Genomic DNA, 25,510 nt, shown 5'->3' with positions numbered 1-25,510 from the left:
GGAACTAAGTTATATACCCTGGTATGTATATTTGTATTCCTCTATATTCATCTACCCATTTGCTCCCCCCACCCATATTACAACTCATCTAAACTACAGAGAATTGGCACCACATGGTAGCCTCATGTAATTTACTTTAGATCTTTCTGAAGCACAGGTGTATCACTGAAGAGATAAAGGACTTAACTGTTTACATCAAGGTTCAAAACATATTTTTCCAGGGTACCTGGGTGGCTCAGTGGTTGAACATCTATCTGCCTTTGGCTTTGGTCATGATTCCAGGGTCCTGGGATTGAGTCCTGCATTGGGCTCCCCGTGGGGAGTCTGCTTCTCCCTCTGCCTGTATCTCTGCCTCTTTCTCTGTGTCTCTCATGAGTAAATAAATATAATTTTTTAAAAATCATATTTTTCCAGAAACTGGTTATAATTTTTGGCCAAACTGACTTGTTTAAGGCAGAGTTCACATTTGTCACTGGTGATAAATGGTGTTTCTAGATAATGAGAGGTTTTATCCTAGGATTGCTTTAATGTCACTTTGACAGCTAAGCTTATTATTAGTATTATTTGGTTTTGGTGGATTAGTTTCCACTCTCAGTTAATATGACTCTTTTCTTTGTAATATTTTCCAAGTATATCTGAATCATTATTGATGGCATTCTTTATTTAATGTCTATCCCACTACCAAATTATAAACCTCACTAGGGTGAAGACAATGTCCAACTTGTTTATTTTATACCCGCAGCACCTAGCACAGTGCTTAGTATATAGTAAGTTCTCAGTAACTGTTGCGTCGGATGTGAATGAGGTTAACGTCATTCTTTCAAGTGGCATATTATTTGAAGAAGAAGAAGAAGCAAGGTGCATGTGTTATTACTGCGGTTTTCTTCCGTTTGGTGTGTTTGGGTAATTAAGAAATTGCTTTACCCTTAGGGCTACAGATTCACAGGAGAAAAACAATTCAAACGTGCAAAGTGCTCTGCAAATGTTTAACTCCAATTTGGAAAGGGTATCAGAACTGGTTACAACAGTAACCTAAAGTGAGCTGAAGCCCTGTGGGTCAATATTGGTAGGGTACTTCAGGACACTGCCTTGCTATTTAACTTCCAGAAAAGAAAATGCTTCAATTAATGCGTGTGTTGATGGCCTACCATGCATGCTACTTGGCTTTTCAGTGTGTTATCAAAAAGCCCCTGCTTCAAACTAATTATAATCTGATTGGGAAGCTATAGGAATGCTAACTATAGGAAAAGCTAACTAGAAAAAAAAAAATAAATGGTAAGTACAAGGGCAAATGATTGGTATTTCAGGCATTCAGAGAATGACTATCAACCAAAGTCCTCATAGAAACAGACTGGAGGGGGTCCAGGCCATTCACATGGGCAGAGAAGAGGGGGACAAGCATTCAAAATAGGAAAAAAAGTTACACGGGCAAAGATGTGGCAAGAGGGACAGCCAACGTTTGTTCAGGGCAACAAGTAGAACAATTAAGCTAAGGTAAAGGGTTCCCCCAAAGAGAAGTAGAGACATGGGTTATAAAGGCAGATTGAGCCAGAAAGTGAAACTATCAGTAAGAGGCTGGGGAGAATGGGGTATTTTCTGTCAGTTTTCCTGTAGCCGATGACAGGTGGCATAATGATAGCAGCATAAAATATTCAATGATGATAATATCCTAATACTGCACAGCATTTTGTTTCAAAGTAATTGCATCTATTATTCACAGAAGAAAATTTTTTCCCCCATTTTGCAGAAATGTCACTGCACGTCAATAAATGTAAATGAGCTAGCTGTTTAATGGCAGAGCTGTGATTCCAATCTATACCTTCTGCCCCAGCATGTTGCGGAAGAAGGCACGAATTGTCAAGTGAGGACACAGAGGCCAGGGGATGGGTGAGTTATCTGCCTGTGGTGGTGCAGGTTGAAAAGGGTAAGAACTGCCTGAAGTAGTACAGGCTACACCCAGGATGGGCCACTTACAGTCCTCCTAACTTTTAGAAAGCTGCTGCTTTTCATTGCAGGCAAGGATGAACTACTGATTGGAACTAACAGACATTTAAAAATGAAGCTGATCATACATCTATTATTGGTTTTTAAGATGGCCAAATAAACCCATTTTCCTCACTGCTTCATTTGCTGAAAAGCTATCACTGCTGCCTTGACTTGCAGGCCCTTATAAAACAAATCATATTTTAACTACTGGGTTAGATATAACTCCAGAGCCTTTTCTGGTCATTTGTCTCTAAGAATCAAATGGTTAACTTGGAGATTCTTCACTGCTGTCTTTCCATTGATTATGTTTCAAAGGTGCCTGTGACCCAGTTTTCTTGCACTGTCTTTTACTGTTCTCATTAACATTTATTTTATTCAAATACAGTAATCCTCACTTCAGCCGTGAAAAACTGACTCCCACTCCCACATACTGTACACAGTGTTAGCATAATAGTTTTAAAGTGCTTCAGAGATTTTACACAAAAGTCTTTTGAAATTATGCTCAACCTGAATAATATATCTTTCTTCTTCCTATCAGTTTATCTTTTTCTCTCAGGAGAATTTTTTTCTTTTATGAAAAGGTTCCAAAATGAAATGCTTCCCTCCCCTTCCTGAGTGATTGTGATCTACACTAAACAAGAGAACACTGTGAAAGAACTACAGAACCTCAAAGATCACAATCCACTGCTATTATCATTATTATTATTTTTTAAGTTAGTACCTTGTTAAATCAGAATCACAGACAAAGAAGCAATGCATACCCTATAGCAGAAATAGCCAATGGTCTCAAGCAAAACCGCTACCCAGTATTATGGCAAGTGGAAAAAGTCTAAGTCTGTTTTTATGGAGTGAAATCCCAATTTTCTTTTTTTTTTTTCCTTACTATTTTGACTTTTTTTAATTGTTAAAAAAACTTGTATGTATAGTCCATGCTACTTAGTCTCTTTTAAGAAAATTACTTGTTTGGGCTCTGCTTTCACTAGGTGAAATAGAAAAAAAAATTGTTTTAATACCATAAAGAAATAAGAAGTTTGTGTTCATATTGTATATATTTTTTGGGAAATAGTAGGATCATGATGGGACATGCAAGGTGACCTACTGAGTCCTTGCATTCCTTATAGGTACCAGGGGAAGTCTCTGAATGAGAACCCATATCCAATCCAAGGGAATTCAGTCCTACTGGTTTTATACAAAAGGCTTCAAGATTGAGATTTTGCCTGGCAAAAAAAAAAAAAAAAAGTGCTGCTTAAAAATAAAACGTTTCAAAAACACTGCTCTTGACTTTGTTTTATTTTATTTTAATTTTTCTAATCAAATGCTCAACCATTCTTTAATGCCCAGGTCACATTTTACCTTAAACAAGGTCTTCTCTGACCATACCAGAATATCAGTCCTTGCCCAATGCACTGTGTTTAATTCTGTTAGTTTAGTTTTACTTAATGACATACGTGTATTAAATTACCCAAATGTCTTACTTTGTCAACTGGCTTTATAAGCACTTGACATATGGCTGAGAATATGTTTTATTTTATTTTGTAGGCTTCTTGCCACAGAGTCCTAAAGACAGCTCCTCTTTTCTAGAAATTAGACAAATAGGAAACAGGGAATGACTCTCCCTTACCCCCTACCATCCATCGTTGTGACAGAAACTTCACAGCCCCTTCTGATAACTTTACCCCAGAGCCACAGAGGAGGGCCCACCACAGTCAAAATGGCAGTGGATGAGACTGGTGCACCCATCCCACCCAGCAGGCATGTCTCTCTGGGCTACGGGGGTGGAAGCATGGGTGGGAAAGTCATGTCCTGAATCTAGAGGACAGCACAGATGTGCATGTGCGTGTGTGTGAGGGGAGAGGCAAGGATCTCAGAAAGCCACATTCAGATATGCTGCATAAATATTATCTAGACCAATGCCAGGTAAAGTTAATGGCTTTTTCATTTTTTTAAAAGATTTTATTTATTCATGAGAGACACAGAGATAGAGATAGAGATAGAGATAGAGATAGAGATAGAGAGAGAGAGAGAGAGAGAGAGAGAGGCAGAGACACAGGCAGAGGGAGAAGCAGGCTCCACGCAGGGAACCTGACGTGGGACCCGATCCCGGGTCTCCAGGATCATGCACTGGGCTGAAGGCAGTGCTAAACCCCTGAGCCTCCTGGGCTGCCCTTGCTTTTTCACATTTTATCACCCATTCTGTCACACCTGTGATACTGTAACACTCCCTGTCATTTTCAAATAATTATTTAAAGAAATTATAAAAGAAGATAATGTGTTCCTTGCTCCTTCTCTCTTCCCTATAGTCCCTATAGGAAATAATACCCTCATTTTCTGGTCTTTTGTAGGCACACAAGTTTGGAGTTTCAAAAAGGAAGTACAGGACACTAAACCAGAAGATGTGGATTTGATTCTAGTTCTAGGTCACTACCTGAGTGACCTGGGGCAAAGCAATTAGCCATAGAGACTCACTCTGAATATCAAAAGGCGGTGGGGGGCTAATGATTTGAAGTTTAATTCAAGTTTTAAAAAATGAACATGTGTCTGCTTAGCACAGGATCCAACTCAATGGTAGGTACTCAATAAACACAATTTGTGAATTTGAAGCAATAACTTATTTTACTTTTCTTGATCTCTTACATGTACAATCACACTGTTCTTACTGAAATCCACATCCTTTTTAAGAATCACGATTTTGGATTACTTTCAATTATTTTTTCTTTTAAAACCTGTATCTATGGGACGCCTAGGTGGGTCAGTCAGGGTCTGCCTTTGGCTCAGGTCATGATCTCAGGGTCCTGGAATAGAGCCCTGTGTTGGGCTCCTTGCTCAGTGGGGCACCTGCTTCTCCCTCTCCTTCTGCCTGCCTCTCCCCCTGCTTGTGCTCTCTCCCTCTCTGTCCAATAGATAAATAAAATCTTTAAAACCTGTATCTACCAAAACAGTTCACTGTAAACCCTGTTATACATTTGAATCTCCCGGAGAACAGTTAAAAAGTGACAGTGCCTGGGCTCCATATCTGGCAGTTGAATTTGTTAACTCTAAAGACTATCACAAAATTTGCATTCAACAATAAATGAAAAAGCAAGGGGAAAAAGAACGGCTAAAAATGCTTCATTAAGACCAAATAGCTTAGGAATTATTGCACATGGTATGCAAGAGTGTAAGAGGGATCTAAAGCCACTTACCTTTGTTATTGTATACATCTAAGTAATTTGGTGCTGAGAAAATTGTAATTAGAGAAGGGAAGCCTGTCGTTTGGCTTTTCCTGTACATGCGATACCTAAAAACAACAAAGATGAGTTACAATAAGGCTATTATGTGAGAAAAGATGGTATCAAATTACAAATTTAAAACAGAATATTCAAGTTACATTTTTATCACTCTAAGAGAAGTCAATTACATAACATTAAACAAAATTTTCTCTCTAAAATCTGTTATATACAGACATGAATTCCTCTCAAGGTTGACAATGAAAACATACAATCACATGTACAATTTCCAAAGAAGTCTTTCCTAAGTTTAAGAGACCTAGGGGAGGATGTAATTCAATGCAAAATCATAATCCACACTTCCCAGAGGAAAATATCTTCTTAAAGATCTTTTGAAATGTTCTAGAAGTATTTATTCTGCATATTGGACTGAACATTTCTGGTGGAAAAAAATCAGAATGTGAAAGATAGTTAACACTCTCAATCTTAGTACCCTGACATTATAAAATGTGATTGGCTATGCCTACTTCACAACAAATAAAAACAAAGAAACTAGATGACATAATCTCAATTTTCCCCAATTAATCAATCAAATGCTTATTTCAAACAAATATGCTAATTGATTTTAACTGATGAACTTAAAATATTTTTGAATGAGCAGATGATTTCAGGTCTGTAGCAGGATTAATATAAAGCTGCTTAAACTATTCAGCCGGCGGACACCTGGGTGGCTCAGTGGTTAAGCGTCTGCCTTCAGCCCAGGGCATGATCCCGGAGTGCTGGGATTGAGTCCCACATCAGGTTCCCTGCATGGACCCTGCTCCTCTCTGCCTATGTCTCTGCCTCTCTCTCTCTCTCATGAATAAATAAATAACATCTTAAAAAAAAAGTATTCAGTTGGGACAGTTAGTCAAAAAAGCATGGTGACACCACTGCCCTGAAAAGTGGAAAAAAAGAAAAAAGAAAGAGAAATTATGTGAAGACCTTATTGGGCATATCAACAGGTTATTTCAAAGGTCAGCCATGACACACTGAAAACACAGTATTGGATCAGTTCATACCTGTTGATCATTGCTTGAAAAAAAATTATTTTGAAAGGAACTTAGGATCTGCCTTGACTTAAGATCATTAGACATAGGCTTACTTCAGAATGCAGTCATCTCTAGTCCTAATTTCAGCATACAGGTTATAATATTGTGTTCTTCCCTTTCAGAAAATTCAGAATATTGAAGAAACGAGTTTAAGCATTTGAAGGCAAACAATACCTTTCAGTAGAGCCTCTTGAAAAGGGTACTGGACTTTAAATCCTAGATTCATTATGCTTTTTTCTCCCTAATACAGATTTAATGCACAACCTGCATATCTGATGTTTCTTAGTTTTCTAAGCCTGTATAATTGGCCTACCAATTATACTAATAATTACACTAACTCCGGACCCTAAATTTTAAAATGTACTGGGTATTACAAAATCCTGTTATGCATTTATTAGTTAGAATATAGGATTTTCTCCCTCATTTAAATGCTTCTGCTTTTGTCCTTTAAAACTTCACAGGGGTCAGGGAGGATATTCTTTAAACGAGTACACCATGTGCTATCTGTTAAATATTTATGTGTGATTCTCATTCACATTGCCAACCAAGCCTGAAAAGATGCCGATAATTTAGTCACTTACTGGACAGTGGGAAGAGCAGGAATGGAAAGAAATCAGAGGGATCCTTATGAATTCTTAGAAAAGCCAGCTGAAATTTTTACTTGTTCCAGCTAAAAATGGAGGCACTTTAAAGGGGACTTTACAACACCTTTGCGACCACACATTCCCCAAGACCCTGCCATATCTGCATCATCAGAAGACAATTCAAGATATAATTTCTTCAGGGAAAGAGCGCAGCAGCAGAAGGGATCCTTCACAGCCTGAACAAAGTGAGGAACCTTGACCCAGGGGCAACGCATGGTTTCCATAAACCCACAAAACTGCTCACCCTGCATCTTGGGCTTCATGGGCTCGGAGTATAGATAACAAGTTATTGTGCTGTAAGAATTCACATACAGCTGGGTAACTGCCAGAGACAAAAAGAGAAAAGAAAGAAGCATCTGTTACGAAATCGTCAAGAGTAGCACATTTATCTGTAACATCCCAACCTATGTGATTTGATCAAGCATAATCAAGCATACATCATTCATGAAACAAACCTCTTGGCTCTCAGGACAGGTTTTTTTGTTTTTGTTTTTGTTTTTGTTTTTTTTAATCCCCCTGTGGTAGTAAAAGCACCTGCAGCTCTACTTTTTTACATAATCAGAAAGGGTTGGAGATGTGTGAATTGGACAAAGAAAGTAGGCCATTATATAACACCACTAGAAAAATGTCCACTCATAGAGAAAATCAGTATGATCAAGTCTACATTTAAACACAAGTGAACAGCAGCATCAATATAACATGAGAATGGAATTTAAAATATAAACCTCAATTTTCTCAAATATAGGACTATTGTATTTGGGTACACATAAATGCCTGAGTGCTCTACAGTGTACTGAGTTATGGAGTGGGAGAGACTAAGTCCTCTGGAAACCAAATTACCAACTTAGTTATGAGGATATTAACTGTTTTATCAAAGTCTAAACAGAATTATGGAATTCACAGGTTTTAAACTGTGTACTTTAAATATGATCAACAGAACTGCATCTTATGACTTATTCTTTACCTTGACTTAATAAAATATTAAACATATAATCAAGATGACTTTGTCTGTTAAGGAAGTCTCAAAACCAAAGATAAGAACATTAAAAATGAAATTCAAGTTACAAATTTAACTTGTAAAATCACTGGCGGTCTCTTTGTGTCTGCTCTAAGATTTCTCATTAGATAAATGTATGTCATAAAAAGGAATAAATTTTAGATCTTTCAAATAAAGAGACAGCAAACCAATGCTCATTTTTTTCAATGCTCATTTTAATATAAACAAACTATATGTGGTATAAGAAACAATTCAGCAATTATAAAACTAGCACTTTAAATAAATGCTAAATAGTACATGTCACTCAATTTATTATAAAAGAGAAAATGGAAATAGTTTCTCTATTACAGGTTTTGTAAGAATTCCCTGATTAAAAGGGAAAAAATATTAATATGGCACATCACAGGAGAGATGTTGATTATAAAAAGGATTCAGCTCTTTGCAAAACTGGAATCTGAAATCAAAAATAGTCTCTCCGTACATGCACACTTTTATGTGCATTTGTGTGTATATGCATGTGTGTTCTAGAATATTCTAGCAATTTGCTAAGGAGAGAAAAAGAGGAGACCTTCATGAGGCCTTTACTTCCTAGTTGTCACAGGTCAGCCCAGTAAAAGGACCATGTAACTGATGAACATTAGTGTAACCTACAAATTGCAGAACATGGCCCAGAGGGTGTCCATGGAAATGTGTCCATACATTACCTAGGTCAAGAGTTGACCAACGGTGTCTTCTAAGACTTGTGTTCTACCCTAGGAAAAGGGGGAGTATATGACCTTCCCAGATCAGTGTGTGTCAACTGAAGAAAGCTTAATTGCTGAGACACTGGTTTGGTTTTTAAAAAATAGCATGTTTGTACATATTTAGCCATAAAGTACTCAACCAAGGGATTACAGAGTAGGGTGCCTATCGCCTTCAGTTGTTTATTTCTTCTGCCTTTGAAATACTTCTTTAGAAAGATAGTTTACTGTCTTGTTGTACTACTGTAAGATAGAGGTTGTTTGTCTAGGTTTGTCACTTTTTGTCCTTGAGCAAATGGCCTGGCAGCATTTTTTAAATTTATGCTTTCCTTTTGTTAGAATCTACACTAGTTTTATGAAAGCATAATTTTAATACATTTTCTTCATGCTAAGCTTGATACTGTTTTGTGTTAAAGTTTTCCCTCATGGAAGTATATATCTGATTTTTAACAGCATTCTAAAGAAAATAAAATTAACCTTGCAGCAATCTGCTAGGTTAATAGCATTAAGTGAGGAACATTTGTATTATTACTTGGAAGGAACTCATTTTGAAGAAAATCTTTATAAATTTAAACGCATACATAATCAAATGCTCAAACTCTCTAGAAATTACAAACATTTAAAAAATAAATTTAGAAAACACTTGAATACCATCTAGATTCCCATTATTGGTCAACCACCTGCCTGGGATACATTAAAGTCTTTAATAATATTAGGTGACAGAAAAAAACAAACAGCTTTACAACATTTTTATGCCATAAGTGGAAATGATGGTAAACCAAATAGTGTTCAAGTTACAAGGCACTAAAGAAGATATATGTAGAATGATAGAGAAAGCAGGCTTCAGAACCCCTAATACCACAGGGAGAGGTGGAAAATCATTTATTCACCAATAATTTGTCAAAGACTCTCTGGTGATTTGTTCCATTTGCTAGAAGGCTATATTAGGCATAGGGAGGGGTGGTATGATAAGTGTATAGTTTTTCTGTGTTGAGGGCTATTTATTATTCAGGTAGGAAAGAAAGTAAAGCATTTCTTGAGATATTATGAAACAAAGAAAGCACATTGGTCTGAGGAACATTTAAAAAAAATCTTTCCCATGTTAGATCTTTTGTTTTCTTTTTTTATTTTCTTTGCATTAATGATGTGAAGCTTCTGTGTTCTGTGCCCATGAAAGCAAAAGAGATTCTCTTCCTCAGAGCCAGTCAGCCCAAGTATAGGGCCTATGGCCTCCTTCTGAGCACAGGGCTAGCTGGATCTCAATTCTACTCACACCCTTCTGTGGACACCCTTGTCAGGCAACCAACCTTAGGATGGTTTTGTTTGAACCCAATGTCCTGGACATGACTTGAAATAAGACTCTATGCAAAGATCAGTGAAGACCACCGATACTTTCAGCTTTGTGATATTCATTTTTACCAGCATGCACTACTGTGTTTGGAGAAAGAGCTGTACTCTCTGAAAATGCTTTTTTTGCCTCTTGGAACATGATTATTCTTGAAGCACTAGAGAATGCATTTCTCTGGGTAGAAAAGGAGGTGGAAATTTCCATGGAATAGTGGGAATACTTAGATCTGGGTTTTATTCCAATTTCCCGTGTAAATTCTGGAAAACTGCTTAACCTCTTTGAGCCTGAATTACCTCACTGGTACAAATGTAGGCAGTAGCATTTATATCATAGACACGAGATAAAGATTAGATGAGTTAGCAATATATGTAAACCCCTAGTCTGGGGCCCGACTGAGAGTGGTAGACATTTAACAATTCCTAATTTTCTCTCCACCACTATGGTGTGGAAGAAAGAACACAGCATAGAAGTGATTCAGCAATCTTAGATTCTAGTAGTAGTTGTGAAAAAGAAATCTACACACCCCAAATAGCATCACTTAGACCAAATCATCAACTGGGGTTTCATACCTAACTTAATGGAAGTTTCAGCCTTCCCCAGAAAAGTAAACCTTAACTGGTCAGTCAAGTCAGGAATGTTCTGACCAGCACCAGTGAGGTAATCTGTCACATGGGCCCTCTGCCTCCACCAAGTGCAGATGAGGTCATGTGTGTGAGACCCTCTGCCCTCCCCCACAGCAAAGTCACTGGCCTGAAACAAGACTTTCTTTTCTTTTCTAAATAACCCCTCGCCCCACCCTCTTCCCTATAAAGACTTTCCGTTCTGTATGGTTCCTCAGAGCCCCTCTACTTGCTAGCAGGGACACTGCCCAGGTCATGAATCATTTAATAAAGCCAATTAGATCTTAAAGTTTAATCTGTTGATTTTTTTTAACACTGTTAAATGTATTAGTTGTGATTCATGTTAGATCATAAAGGTAATGATGTATGAGGAACACTAGACAGGAAAGGAGTTTGAATGACAGAGAGATGCAGACTGAGCATGAACAGGTAAGGAAGGTAGAAATGGTAGAAAAACTGTTCTGGCATTAGAGAAAACAGCTATTATTAGACTTACTCTGTTTACTCTCTTACTTTCATTCCTTCCTATATTAAACTATGTTTAATTAGTTTAAATTAAACTAATTAAGCCTCCCAGGTTTGTCTTTTTAGATATAGTTGAGTATTTTTTCCTTCTGGAAAAGTCTACCCTTCTGCCAAACCTTCGCTGAATTATCACCTATAAACCCTTCCCCCCAAATCTACTCACCCTGAGGTGTACAGAACTGCTGCACCCACATGCTCCCATAACATTTTTTCAGATAGCATTCATCATGTTGTGCTGTAAATTATGTTTATAAATCTGCTCTCCAGCAATGGTGAATGCCTTAAGAGATGGACATTATTGCCTTTGTTTTCATACCCTAAATCCTTAGCTGCAATCTGTCAGCTTATGGGAATTTACACTCAATTGCTGGAGTGGCCCCAACAGAGCAGTCTAGCACGTAAGAGAGGCAAAGAGTTTCTTTCCCTCATTGGGTTCAGCAAAGCAGAGGCAGGCAGCCCACAACGCCTGTTTAGGGGCCAGGAGGAAGCCTCTAGTTGCCTCCTTGGTGTCCTTACCTTCTTTCAGCCCAGTAGTAAGGGAGGACTGCCCAACTGCCAAGTTCCTCTTCTGTTTCTGGGGGCTGGGTAATGGGTTTTAAGCCTTGGGGTGTCTCGGCATCACCTGGATGCTGTCAGGCATATCTCTTCCCAAGGCTGGCTGCATTTTTTTTCCCCTTTGCCCCAGGGTTCTAGGGCAACTAATTTCACTTTGCCCACTACGTATCAAGTCTGGAAGGGCTCCAATTCTTCCCACCAGAGCTTAAGTCCTCACTTGCACCTGGCTGCAGGCTGCCTTAGGAGCAGTGAACAATTTTTATTTAAGGCAAACATTTTATTGAAGCTTAGCATTTATACAGAAAACTGCCTCAAATCAGATTACAAACTGATCATCTATCTTCCCCTCATAACTAACATTCAGATCAAGACACAAAACATTCATTACCTGAACCCCAGGCACTCTTCCCCAACTCCTTTGAGTCACTATCACCTCCCCACTACAGGTAACTGCCACTTTGGCTTTGAACATTACAGATTAGCTTTCTGTATTGTTAAACTCTCATTTCAACGCTATCATCAACATGTGCTTCTAGTATCTGGCTTCCGCTCATCACTCTATTTGTGGCATTCACCCATGTTGTTATACGCAGCTTTGGTTAACCCCTTCTCATCTGCTGTACTACAACTTATTATTCATTCTATTAAATAGATATTTGGGTTGCTTCCATTTCTTGGCTATTACAGATGTTGTTGCTATGAGCAATCTTTTGGGTGTAAACATGTCCCCATTTCTAGTGAATATAAAAATGAAAGTAGAATAATTTAGCTATATGGATGTTCAGCTTTAGTGTATCCTAAAGCAGCTGACTATAATTTGGAATGAGAGGTAAAATGGGACCATTCAGATGGTCATCTTTCTAGCGGTGTTCCAGATGTACTCTCTTCCATATTTTCATAAACACTCCTTTTTCCGTCTTCAAAGAGCCTTCCCAAATGACTCTGGTTGGATAGGTCCTATTCATCCTTTAAAACTCAGATCTAGTAACACTTCTACCACACATTGTCATTTAAACTCCAATTCACTCCTCTGTGGGGTAGGCCCCCCAACTGTGCGTACATCTGTGTACACGTGTGCGTGTATGATAATCTCCACATTTCTCACAGCATTTCTCACCTTGAATTTTGTCATAGTTTTGGGTCTTTGCCACTCAAAGGCACTCTCCCTCAAAGACAGGTATTCTGAGTATCTATAAAGCCTCACAGAAGGCACATATAATAGGAGTTCAACTAATGTTTGTTAAATAATTGAATGAGTGAGTGAATTCTCAAAAGGACACCCATTAAGGAAACCATACGGCTTGGGGGAGTGAGTGGGAAGGACATTGTGAAATTTATGTGTGATTTCAACAAACTAAAAATGAAAGTCTTGAACTCAGAGTAGGAAGAAAGGAAGGCAGAATAGTCTACATGCCGGTGATATTTTTAAGAAAGGGTCAGTAAGATGTGATGACTGATGGCGATTTCAGTGCAAAAAGAAAAAGTGAAGATTTTTTCTAGAGTGCATGACCATTCATAGAACTGTTAATAGAAACAGGCTAACCAGGAGGAAGCTCCAGTGGGGAAGTAAATAATAGGCCTTTTCAGGCAAGGTGAGTTTAGGTTAAGGTGACAATGGGACATCTAAGATAAGAACTTCCAGCAGCTACTTTAGAAATAGAGAAGTCCAGCTCAGGAAAGGAGAAATAGATGAAGGGGCTAGATCTGGCAATAAAACCCAGAGTTAAAAAAAACAAAAAAACAAAGAAAAAAACAGAGTTGACAGTTTACAGTGAAGCTAATGGAACAGGTGAGGCTCCAGGGGAAGAAAAAAATGTTGAAAGCAGAAGGATGACCAAGAAAGAGCAGCTCAAAAGGCAGGGATCTGCAGGATAACTTAGAGGAGAATCAGGATATGTGGTAAGGAGGAACCAGAAGATTTCCAGGTGGAAGGGGTTGGGAAGAGTGTCAACTGCAGAAGGGAAGGTGGGCTGCGTGTGAAGAGCTGACACATCGCTGATCTGTGATTAAGAGATCAGCAGTGATTTGAGTGAGCCACAATTTGCAGCTTCAAAAACACTTTTAAAATGACTGTAAAGATGTTCTTTAAGTCTCAGAGTTTGGAGGAAACTTCAGAATATCTGATTTAACTCACTCCTTTTGAAGTAAGCTAAGCTTAGAACACAAAGCTTACGTGATTCATCCAAGGCAGACACACAAACTGCCAACCCAAGCACCAAATCCAGCCAACAGTTTTTGTTTGGTCTACATGAAAATGAAATTCTTACCTCTGCTTTGTCAGGATCCTCACAAATTTTTACAGTGTAAGTCTAGGCCTGTTTCACGATTCTCAAGTACCTTTCTAGACATCACAGGCATTTGAGTTTGCAAACTCCAGTCTAAGGTTACTAAGATCATGGTAGCACCAGGGCAAAAGCAGAGGATCCCCTCCCCTATGTCACAGTGCCTCTTCCCTAAGGCATCGCAGCATTCATGCATTTTTACTGATGGATTTTTCTGTAAAACTTCATTTTATTTAAATCACAGCCCAGACAATATGTCAGATGAGGATAGGGTGGCACAGAAAATTAAATTTGCAGACTCTCTATAAACATGTAAAATAAAACTGGGAGTTGTCAATCAAAATAACTGCCAATAACTCAAACAGGTAATTGTCACCGAGTTTCTCTGCCACTAGTTTTACTGCTCTCCCTGTGTCTCTCTAGATCAGCTTTATAAAGTGCAGCCACAGAGGATGTCTTGCCACCTCTGAGGGAACTAAAGACAAAAGAATCTAAAAGCTCTTGAAGGAAAGAGTCCCTTTTCTCCTCCTTAGATAAAACAGAATCCAGATTCCTTTGCCATTCATCAGAGCCTATAGGCTGTGCATTTAGATATTCAGCATTTGTCATGGCTACAGATACTAAAGAACCTCTAATGAGAGGAGTTAAATAACCATTTTGTAGAGAACAAAAGTGTGAAAACATGCATAATCCTCTAATTATCTAGTTGATGGACTTTATCTCTGATGTAAACACATCTGTGTCTATATTGATAAAACAAAAATACCATAACTTTATGTAAGTTCAGTACAGAACCTCATTTAGAATACGATTTATTTGAACAGCTGACTCAGAAAACTAACAGAAGAATGTTATATTATGAATAAAAAGAAAGATCAATGCAATGTGCCTCAATATCTCAATCAAGAGGTTTGGCTTTTGTTTGCTATTGTAGTACTGAAGCACAACCCAGTGGCATTGAGTAGGTAATTTAAACACCCATGCTATGACCAGGGATTTAAAACTAAATTTTAAAAATCGAAAACTTCACTTTGATGTATATCAATAATATTTATCTTTTCATAAAAACTTTCAGCATATTTAATAACAGATTACCTCCAAATTAATTACTGAAAAGAAGCATCAGGCTTTGCAGAAATATTTTTACCATGTTTCTTCATTTCATCCAAAATGGAGTCACGAGACCTGGTGCTCAATTTTCCAAAACATAGAAATGAATTGTAACCTTTCTGATAAGCTGAGAGCAAACCTCTTTATCAATATTTATAACAAAAAGTATTCTTTGAAGGATGCTTTACAGTATATAAGACTTTCTGTTCACAAACTAATTCCTCAATCACTTCAACAGATGTATAAAAGGAAGCTTTTTCCCCCTGTAAGGAAAACTTAAAGTATGGAACAAAATGTTTCACCTGATAGATGTTATATAGAAGGCTGAGTGAGAGCTGCTTACTCTTACACTTAAGGAAGATGTGTGCCATGTCTGAGCTCCCCTTGCCCTCCCAGATGCTTCCTTGACGGGGCTGGAATTGGGCATAAACTTCACTGTACATCACATTTGGTGTGTAAGTTTTGTTTTGTTTTCTTTTGTTTAAAGACTATGTATCAATAGAATTGAACATTCTCGATTTCTCCACAACTTCTTTCTCCTGTCACTTTGGCCACTGTCACATAAACTTTGTGTCTCTTTTTATTTAAATTTAAATTCAATTTGCTAACATATAGTATAATACCCAGTGCTCATCCCATCAAGTGCCCTCCTTAGTGCCCGTCACCCAGTTATCCTCTCCCTCCACAACGCTTTGTTTTAAACTGTGTGTCTGATGCTAAGAGAACCTAGTGAAACAGTATAATCAAATGCAGGGGCAACACCTGAGCTGAGAGATTAGGAAAATCGTGAGGAGGCAAAGACCCAACTGTATTGTGGATTTCTTTCTGAGGTGCTCTGAAACGTTATAGAATGGGCAGATTCCCCTATACTGGCAAATATAAAAATTACTGTAACAGTTTTGGAAAGCGGCTTGTCAAAGTGCTAAAAATAAATTTACTATGGTCCCTATGTACTGAGCTGCTGCTAATTTTAATTTATCCAGGAAGTGTAACAAACTTAAGAAAGTTTAGGAGAAACTTCAGTATCATTTAATTAACAGACTTAAAATTGGTTTTCTGATTTAAGTTATGAAAATGGGTAAAAAATGTCTTAAGTGATTGTATAATTGTACAAAAAAAATCAAGGCTGGCATTGTATTTTTTTTCTACAGTTCTTGAAACAGAACACATTTTCTACTAAATTTCACTATCTTTTTTGTCTGCTTCACCACCCTGATATCACATGCCTCTTTTATGACTTTTCTATTCTTCTATCTGTGTATTCATGTAAATGTTTTATTTACCTTTTCCTTTTGCAAGTGCTAAGAGCCCATTTGAGGCAGGCTTGCAAAGTGAATCTTTCATTTGTCCTTGTTTCCCACAGAAGTCTCGTAAACATCACAAACACATCGAGCAAGACATGAACTGATAACTTAGAACATTTATGAACCAAATGTGCTCCCGAAGGCGAGCTGTCCGTCCTCACCTGTAGAAGTACGAACACCCCCTGACTGTGTTGTGAGTGAAATGTTCCTGAGTCTTCTCATTTCCAAAGTCCTCCAGGGGGTCTGACCACAGGATATCACACATAGGTCCATAAGCAGGTGGTTCTTTGAATCGGTCTAACTAAGAAAAATAGAAGACAGAGAGCAAAATACTAATCTTTGGAAGCTTTGGAATCCAGAAAGTAGAAGTGTTGCTGCAGTCCCTAATGTCCTCAGCACTGTCTCAGTGAGGGCAGCCCTCTTCCCCTCTTCCTGTTGGTTTGGCTCTCCTCTGCCTTCCTTTCTCCCTATTCATCCACGCCTCCTCTCTCTCTCTCTCTCTCTCTCTCTCCAATTTCTCCTCTTTCCTTCCTCTGGATGAGCCTGTTCCTTATTTGTCTTTGTCTCGCTCTTTACCTTCCTCTTGTTTCTTTCATACCTACTCTTTGATCCTTTTTTCCTGTCTCCTAGTTTACTTTTTATCTTTTCTTTCTCTCCTCCTTACTTATGTGATCTAAGTATTTTAGTCATTACCAATTGATGTGATTCTGTGTTTCATTTCTTGAGGAGGAGCTTTTCTATTGTTTTATCTTTAGGGAAATATCTATCACTGCCTCCATTAAACTAAGATTTAGAAATTTGGATGGAGAACAACGTGTGGTGTTTATATTGAACAACAATGACTTTGAGAATAAATGGCTTTCATTTTAAGAGCAGCCAATTGTACGGCATTTTGGATATTCACTATTAGAGGGTATCTAAGTTTCGAATTAGAGTACAGGCCTGGTGTAGTTTATCTTAGTCATTACAAACCAAAAGGAATGATAAGCAGTAAAATAAACCCCAATTCAGCTGGTCATTCTTCAGCTCACAGTTCTAAGCTTTATAGTTTTACCAAAACCCTCATATGAAATCCATTTTCCAGCTATAAATGTTTAGCAAGGTCATATTTCAACTTAAAAAGGTGTATTTAGAAAAGCAAGAGCAATATAATAACTGGAAATGACATTTCACCAACAATTTTATAACACTATCACTTTCCTGTAGTTTATCCTGATTTAGCTGCAATTAAAGAATCTTTGGTGAAGTTAGCAGACGTTATATAGTCTCTCAAAAAAAAAGCATAAAACAGCTATGAAAACCTATTAAGAACTGATACTCTTCATATTCAATACTTTAATATTTTTCAAAAATCCATTGGGAAAGGTGAATATATAAGCCTGGCAGCCGATCAAATTCTTTTCTTTTTCCTGAGACATAAAAGGTGACATAAATAATGGTTTTGCTACACACCATTTTTTACTAATATTTAATAAGAATGAAGCAATATCTCACACTTTCAACACTCAATGAAAAACTTCAATAAGCCAAGACCCTCTATATTTCAACCATTATGTTATCCATAAAATATTCATTGCAAACTTAGACTTGGTAAAGAGACTTAAATAATTTATGCTTTTAGAATAATTCATCCAAGAAAAATAATGCTTGTTCATAAAAACACAGAATTTCTTTCTAAGAAAGAAGAACTTATTATTAGGAGTAAAATAGCAAAGAAGAAGAGTCTTTCTGATTACTATGAATATCCAGCTAAAGATCTGTTAAGGCAACCAGAATATAGAACTTATTCTGGAAAAGTTACAAAATGCATTCTAAAATTAATACCATCAACAGGAAGAATAAATAACTACAAAATTAATTAAATAAAGTTAAGTGTGGTGGAAACTCTAACTGACATAGGCAAAATGCAAACCTAAAAATCACTCTATGGCTAACATTCATGCTTAATATGACATATGTGAAAATTGAATAGAATATCTGAAACATGTCAGAAAATAAGTTCTGGGATAGCGGGTGATAGTTTTAAATTTTACTTAATTTATGATAAGAAGTTCAGTTAATAATGCTAAAGTCCATCAGATTATAGAGTTCATACAGAAAGTGAACCACTCTCGCCTTTAACTCCATGACTACAATTCAGTGTCATGTCTTTCTCATACTTTAAACAGAGAGCAAATACCAATGCTCTGTGTGCTGCAGAACTCCAGAAGCAGATGGGTAATGATGTCTTATTTAAAAAGACAAAAACATACAGAGCAGGAAGCAAAGATTTATTTAATGTACTTCTGTTTGATTTTAAAAATAAAAATCATGCATTTCCTTTCTAATAGGAAACTAAATACAGTATTATTTTTACACTTGAAAACTTGGACCTTAATGATAGAGTATTAAGGTAGAATTTGACTATTTTATTTTCCTAAATAACAGTTTTTCTTTAAAAGCCAAGGAACTTTTCAAAGAATATTGAGCAAACCAATAAATAAATAAACAAATAAATAAACAAATACATAAATAAATAAATATATATAATCATCTCTTCTACTACATAAAATTATCTTATATTATTACATATTCTCAAGAAAAAGACATTTATTTCCATGTTCACTCTAACTCATCTTTTCACTGGCTACAACAACTATTACTAGCAACTGTTAAGTAAAAAATACCTCAAAAAAAAAATCAACTTTCACTTAGCCACTCCAATATAGTCAACAGAATACACCATTGTTTTTGTCAGATTGTTACTTTAAAGTGTTAATCTGTGAATATAATAGATATTTTTAAAAATTATAATATAGACACGTTTTAAAGGTCGAGTTGTGATATTTTTCCAAGAGCAAAGCAACATTTTCTCACTATAATAGACTATGAATATACAATGGGTTGCTTAAAGCCAGCCACAGGGAAATGAAAAGGCATATTTTTTTTGCAACCAAATATTATACATTTCAATGACACATGTCACATGGTAAAATGAACCCTGAGGTTTTCAAGATAAAAACTCTTCCAAGTATAAATATATTTTTCTTTCTGAATAAAAGTGAATACAAAGAAGAGATTCATGACAAATTTAAATCCTTTTAATTCAAAAGGATAAAGTCAGTGAAAAAGACAGGGAAATTAATGTCTTCTATTTATTAATGAAGCACACAGCATGATGAGACTTAGAAATAACAGAACTTACTTTTCTGATATCATCTAAAGTGTTAATCTCTGGAGACAAACCACCGTGCACACACAGGAACTGCTGGTTCATCAGGGCAGCCAGGGGCAGGCAGTCAAAGGCATCCATACAGGCATCATATACACGTTCTGAATACTTTATTTTACCTTTTAAAACATGATTTAAAAACAAATAATTGGTTCTCATGATTTAAGAGCTATGATCATTTCATTGAAATAGTCTTTTTTTAAAATGTTTTATTCCCAGAATCATATTATTAGCATATAACTACACACCGTGAAGTTCCAAAACATGATTAAATAAGATATTTTGAAGAGGTATGTATCACAGGTTCGCCCCATCTAAAAGTGTAGTAGTGTTCCTTTGAAACCTTTTGTAAGCCGAAATGGTGGGAAGCGAAGAAGCAATTATCATTAATCTATATGGAAAAATTGGGGTAGGGGAGCAGTCACAGATCCAAAAAATAAACTCTTAGGCTTTTCTGCTATCTTAAGACTCTACTTATAACAGATGCACAAAATAAATGGAGATAAAGCACTGAGGCTCACAAAGTTCCAAGCTATGGCAGCTTGATGGTGAGTATAGTTCCCAGTGAAGGGACTTGGTGGAGGTGGGAGGAGATACTTATTGCTCAGGGTGAGCGCTTCCTCTAAGTGCTCACTGCAAATATAACACTAAACACTATTTTTGTTTTCCACCTTTCTTCCTAAAAGCAAAAATTCCCTTTGGATTTCTTTTGGTTAGCAGTAACAAGTACCCATGTAGGTTCTCATAAAAGTAAAGTGACATAAGACACTCTTGAAATGGCAGGGAATACTTGTATTATTTTTTATATCCACTGTCTTATACTTTTGTTGTTCTTCTGTATTTTACAGTTTTTAGTAACTTTTTATATAGCAGAGGAGAAAACTTTTGAATATATCCTTGCTATTTATCTGCAGATATATCTAAAAAATTATGTATACAAACAACCAGGAGACCAACAGAAACATGGCCATAAAGCTAGCTAATTTTCCTAAATGATCTTGTAGAGAGGAGATGGCAAGAAAGTTTCTAAAGTTGTTTCTGTATCACAGCCCATTGCTTTTCCTTACCGACTTATATCTAATGTTTTGAGAAAAGTCTCTGTACTCCATTGAATATAGGGCTAAATGACAGAGAGAAATTTGTTTCAGTGGACAATAGGGAAAATCAAGAGAGGTGAGAAATGAAATTTATATGAAGTACCCCCCACTCCTAGTATTCATATCTAAAGGAAGACATCATCTTTAATTTTGCAAAATCCACTAGAGGCTAGTAAAACTATTGTTTCCAAAACAGGCACAGTTAAATTTGCCCTCCATCTCCTTTTCTTGAGTGGTTTGAGATGAAAGGGTAAAACTATTCCCCTGAATAGTAGTATTCTGGCTATTTTTAAAAATGAAGTTAATTGTTGTTTCTTAGGGCAAATTACATCAAATGTTAATTCCAATTTTTAGGGATCATTTTATAAAGAATTTATAATTTAAAAAAGAAATTCTGAATTCTCTTCATTGTCCATGCTTAGAAAGAATTATGGAAGGACATAAAATAAGATAGCATCATTTTTTAGGTTTTTGGCTTTTAAGCAATGAATATTATCATGTGCTCTTAGCATGGATTAAAATGACTAGCACATACGGTGTTTAAATGGAGAAGCCTGAAGTATACTTACATTCTTGTTTAAAAGTGAAATACTCTGTTAGATGTCTACATTCATGATTTCCACGAAGTAAAAACAGTGTTTTGGGGTAAAGAATTTTCAAGGCCCACAAATACAGCACACACTGAAAAAAATAAAAATAACATAAAATTAAATATTTTTCCATTATACTTGAGGATCCCATTGCTCACATCAGGAAGACATGAACTAGCATGCTATTGTAACCTAAAGTTCCCAAAAGGCTAAGCCTTATTATGGAGGATATCAAAAATCAAACAGAAAACACTAATACAAAACCAAGGTTCATCTATACCTAAAATATATACATGCACTGAGGATATATGCACCACAAGAAAACAAAAGACTTAACAGGGTCTACTGGAAGAAGCCTAAGCCTGAATGAAGATATACTCAGAATATACTGGCGTAAAAGTATGAGAAGAAATGTGATTAGCAATTAATAAATAAAGACACCTCTCTTTATATAAAACAAACCTGAAAAAAAAGTAATAGAAATAGAATTGTGAAGGAAAAGCAAGACAAAATTTGGAAGCAAACAATGCCAGGCTCAGGCAGACTGAGAGACTTTCTTTTTTTTTAAATTTCTAATTATTTTTAAAATAATCTCTACACCCAATGTGGGGCTCAAATTTACAACCCTGAGATCTAGTCACGTGCTGTACTGACTGAGCCAGCCAGGCACCCCATGTTTCTATTTTCTATTATGTTCTCTCCTTCACTGGCCTTCTTCTCCTCCTTATCACTTTGTCTTTTATTTCAGTGCCTTTGGTATATAAAGCCTTAAGAATGTTAGTTTAACATATAATTAAACTGAAGGCCAGGGAACCTCAGTACACATGCTGCTAATAACTAAAACATTTCATATACCTTAAGACTTTTAAACAGTTACTTGGGTATGGCAGTATGTGTAAAAATGAAGGTCCACTTTGAAGTCACCAGGTTTGGAATAAGCCTACATTGATACAGTGATCCTGGAGTGTACATTAAGATAACTGAGATACTCAAGTACTAACATCAATTTCATTATCCTCCACTGACATTACTCAGGAATCCACAGGGAACAGAAAACCTCTTTTTGAAAACCAGTATGCTCTTTTTTCCTCATCATGTTCTAGGGAAACCTGGGTGGCTCAGTGGTTGAGCATCTGCCTTCAACTCAGGGCATGATCCTGGGGTTCTGGGATCAAGTCCTGCATCAGGCTCCCTGCAGGAAGCCTGCTTCTCTCTCTGCCTATGTTTCTGCCTCTCTCTGTGTGTCTCTCATGAGTAAATAAAGGAAATCTTTAAAAAAAAAAAAAAAAAGTTTATGTTCTACAAGCAAGGTTAAGAAGATATAGAACCACAAAAATAGAGATAAGTCTGATTCTGGTCACTCAAATCTGAAACCAAAAATCATACCATATTTACATTTTTGTAAAGAAGTTTCCAACATATAGTAAATATGCTTGATAATGTCCACTATTGGACAAGCTATTGGTGATTCATTTGTTGTGATAACCTGTGAAGAATAACTGCCTCTGTTAGTTTATATGATAATTTATTAAATGAATAAAAAATAGTTATGTTTGAATACACAGCCCAAGTCTTTGAGAAAATACTAATTATCAAAGCAAGTATGTATTATTGTATTTTCCAAGTAAGATATTGTCTCCAACTATGTAATTATAATTGAAGTAAACAAAAATAATGGGTTGACATAAAATTTTATATACATGTTACTTTAATTTTCTAATTATCATTTTCTGATTATAGTTATTAGCTAAAGTTCCTGTGACAAATGATATAACTATTTCTGAACAGCTGACCGAATGGTCTATACAAGTGATCCTTAAGGCATTATCATTCAACAATGGTGCATATTCCCTGTTATTCTAGTGGGTAGTATGGTGGCTCAATGAATCTCTAAATTCTGTGTATCTGGTTTTGGGGGTATACTTACTTACATGCTTTCATAAAAGGATTATTACTCAAACTTGTCTCAAATATCAGAGAGGATATTTATTAACCATCATTAATGTCAATGAGAGAACTATTACTACTTAAAACCTTACAAGGTTGTATCTTACTACTAAGGAAATACACACACACAAACACACACACATTTCCATACTGGTTTCTAACTTCGGATGTTTAGTTTGGAATAAAATGGGAATGTAAAGTCTTTTAAGAATTATATTTACTTACTGAAATTGCTATAGCTAATGTATTCTATTTTTATATTGAGAAAGAATATATGTTTTGGCTATACTGTAGCTGCTTTTAAAAAAGATTTTCTTGTTGTTTTTACTAGAGTGTAACTTATGTATGATGAAGTGCAAATATTTTAAATATGCCAATGACTTTGTCCATATGTATATTCTCATGAAACTACTAACCAAATCCAGTTACATTTCAGCACACAGAAGGCTCCCTTGTGCCTCCTCTCCCAATCAATATCGTTTTGGAAATGTAACCACAATTCTAAACTCTTCCAGATTAGCTTTGTCTGTAAGAATCTTAAAGCAGGGCTATTATCTCTCCAACTAAAATCTAAAATGCAATTTTCTAACCCCAGTTAAATGCTAGAGGAATCACTTTTTAGGACCTATAGTTTCTCTTTTGCTATCTATAAAAGATCCTGTTTTGACATTAGCACATGGCTTTATTGCCCCTAGTTTTAATTTCTGTAGCTTTTTTTCATAACTGAAACCTCAAAGAGTGATGCAGAAAAATTTTATGATACGCTTATCATCTTTATTTACCTTTTCAGTGATTCAATACACATTCAATGCCCCTTATTATTTAAAGGATGTAAAGCACCTACTATGTAGTAGGAGTTTAATATTAGCTCTTTCCTATAAACAAGAAGGAAGACAGGAACACAGAAGGGAGGGAAGGAGAGGGGGAGAGAAAGAAAAGAAAAAAAAAGGAAAAAAGGAGAAGGAAAAAGAGAGAAAGAAAACATAATTTCCAAATTCTTGGCTCAGCATGCCCTCCAAATAAGAGTCCTGTTTTCACATTTTATTTCCTTCTCCCCTGTGGCAAGAATAGAATCTCTTCCCAAACGCTGAATCAAACCACAAACGCAGCCAATATGGAAGAAGTGGCATGGTAAATGAAAGGGCCAGAGTGGATTGGAGAGTGGAGCCCTGCCAGCCTTCACCCTCAACATCTGGTGGGAGAGAGCTGCCAAATACAACACTACTCTCTTGCTGGCAACTAAATTCTGCCATCTAAAGTTCTAATGTTCTAGAGACCTGTCAATCTGAAACAAAATCATAACCTGACATTATTTTTAAAAAGGAAAGTCTCTCGTGATAAAGGTATCACAATCAATAAGCAATGAAACGCAAATCAGTTCAATAACTGGGTATTTTCACCTATGTGGTATGAGATGATTCATTTGAATAAGATTTACCCTGAATTAATTGGTTAAGGTAGAAACAGACGCAGGTTACTTTGGCCCTTTTGCATGGCTAGATGTAAATTCCTCGTGCTACTGATTTTCAACTGGATCTTGACTGTCTTTCCAGTGTTACTCTAAATAACTATACAAATATTTACAACTTAAAATGAGTTTTAAGATATGAAAAACTGAGCATCCTCTATGTTTTTATTAATTTCCATCACAGTCGTGGTTTTCTCCTATTTGATCTATCGGTCTTTTCCAATGAAGCAGCACTAAGAATATAATTTTGTGAAGGATATTGTATTGGTTCAATAGTAATGTAATGATTTATTTTGTAATTTACACCTTTTAAGGATGAGTAATCTTGAGAACTTGCATAGGGGAGTAAAGAAAGATGTAAAAGATGGAGGAAGGTAAAGAGAAAGTGCACAGCTTCAGATATGCATCAAGCAGCCTTCTAAAATAACTCTCCAAGCTGTGACACATTCCAATCAAAAGGGATGCCTCTCAGTCATAGGACAATTAAGTGAAGGATGTACATTGGTTGGGAAAAGATCCAAACTCCGGAAATGTCAAATGCAGCTCCTCTCAGACATTCTTTGCTTGGTCTGACAAGCGTGCAGAGAAGCAGCAGAGCAATAACAATGCACTACAAAGACAACCGGTGGCCGGAAGACAGCAGGCAATTTCTTCCTCATGTCTGTGGCATCACTCTGTCACCTAACATGGCTTGCTGTACCGTTTGCTTGTTATTCTCAGGCAGAAGCACGGAACGTTGCCTGACTTGCTGTGGTTCATTTTAGTCATTTAGTCCACAGCAAATAAACA

General features: G+C 36.5%; 1 protein-coding gene across 1 annotated transcript in view; it reads right to left on the bottom strand.

The window, feature by feature from the left end:
- The window catches only part of PPP3CA (protein phosphatase 3 catalytic subunit alpha), a 309,732-nt gene that overhangs the window by 49,551 nt on the left and 234,671 nt on the right, over nt 1-25,510 (bottom strand). The window contains 5 exon segments of the mRNA NM_001197096.1: nt 5,169-5,263; nt 7,172-7,249; nt 16,570-16,709; nt 19,593-19,738; nt 21,286-21,397. Of these exon segments, the coding sequence (NP_001184025.1) occupies nt 5,169-5,263; nt 7,172-7,249; nt 16,570-16,709; nt 19,593-19,738; nt 21,286-21,397 (571 nt within the window).

Source organism: Canis lupus, chromosome 32 (assembly GCF_011100685.1).
Source record: "Canis lupus familiaris isolate Mischka breed German Shepherd chromosome 32, alternate assembly UU_Cfam_GSD_1.0, whole genome shotgun sequence".
Taxonomy (NCBI): domain Eukaryota; kingdom Metazoa; phylum Chordata; class Mammalia; order Carnivora; family Canidae; genus Canis; species Canis lupus.
Note: the sequence above shows the minus strand (reverse complement) of the source record. Positions and strands in the feature narration are given on the sequence as shown.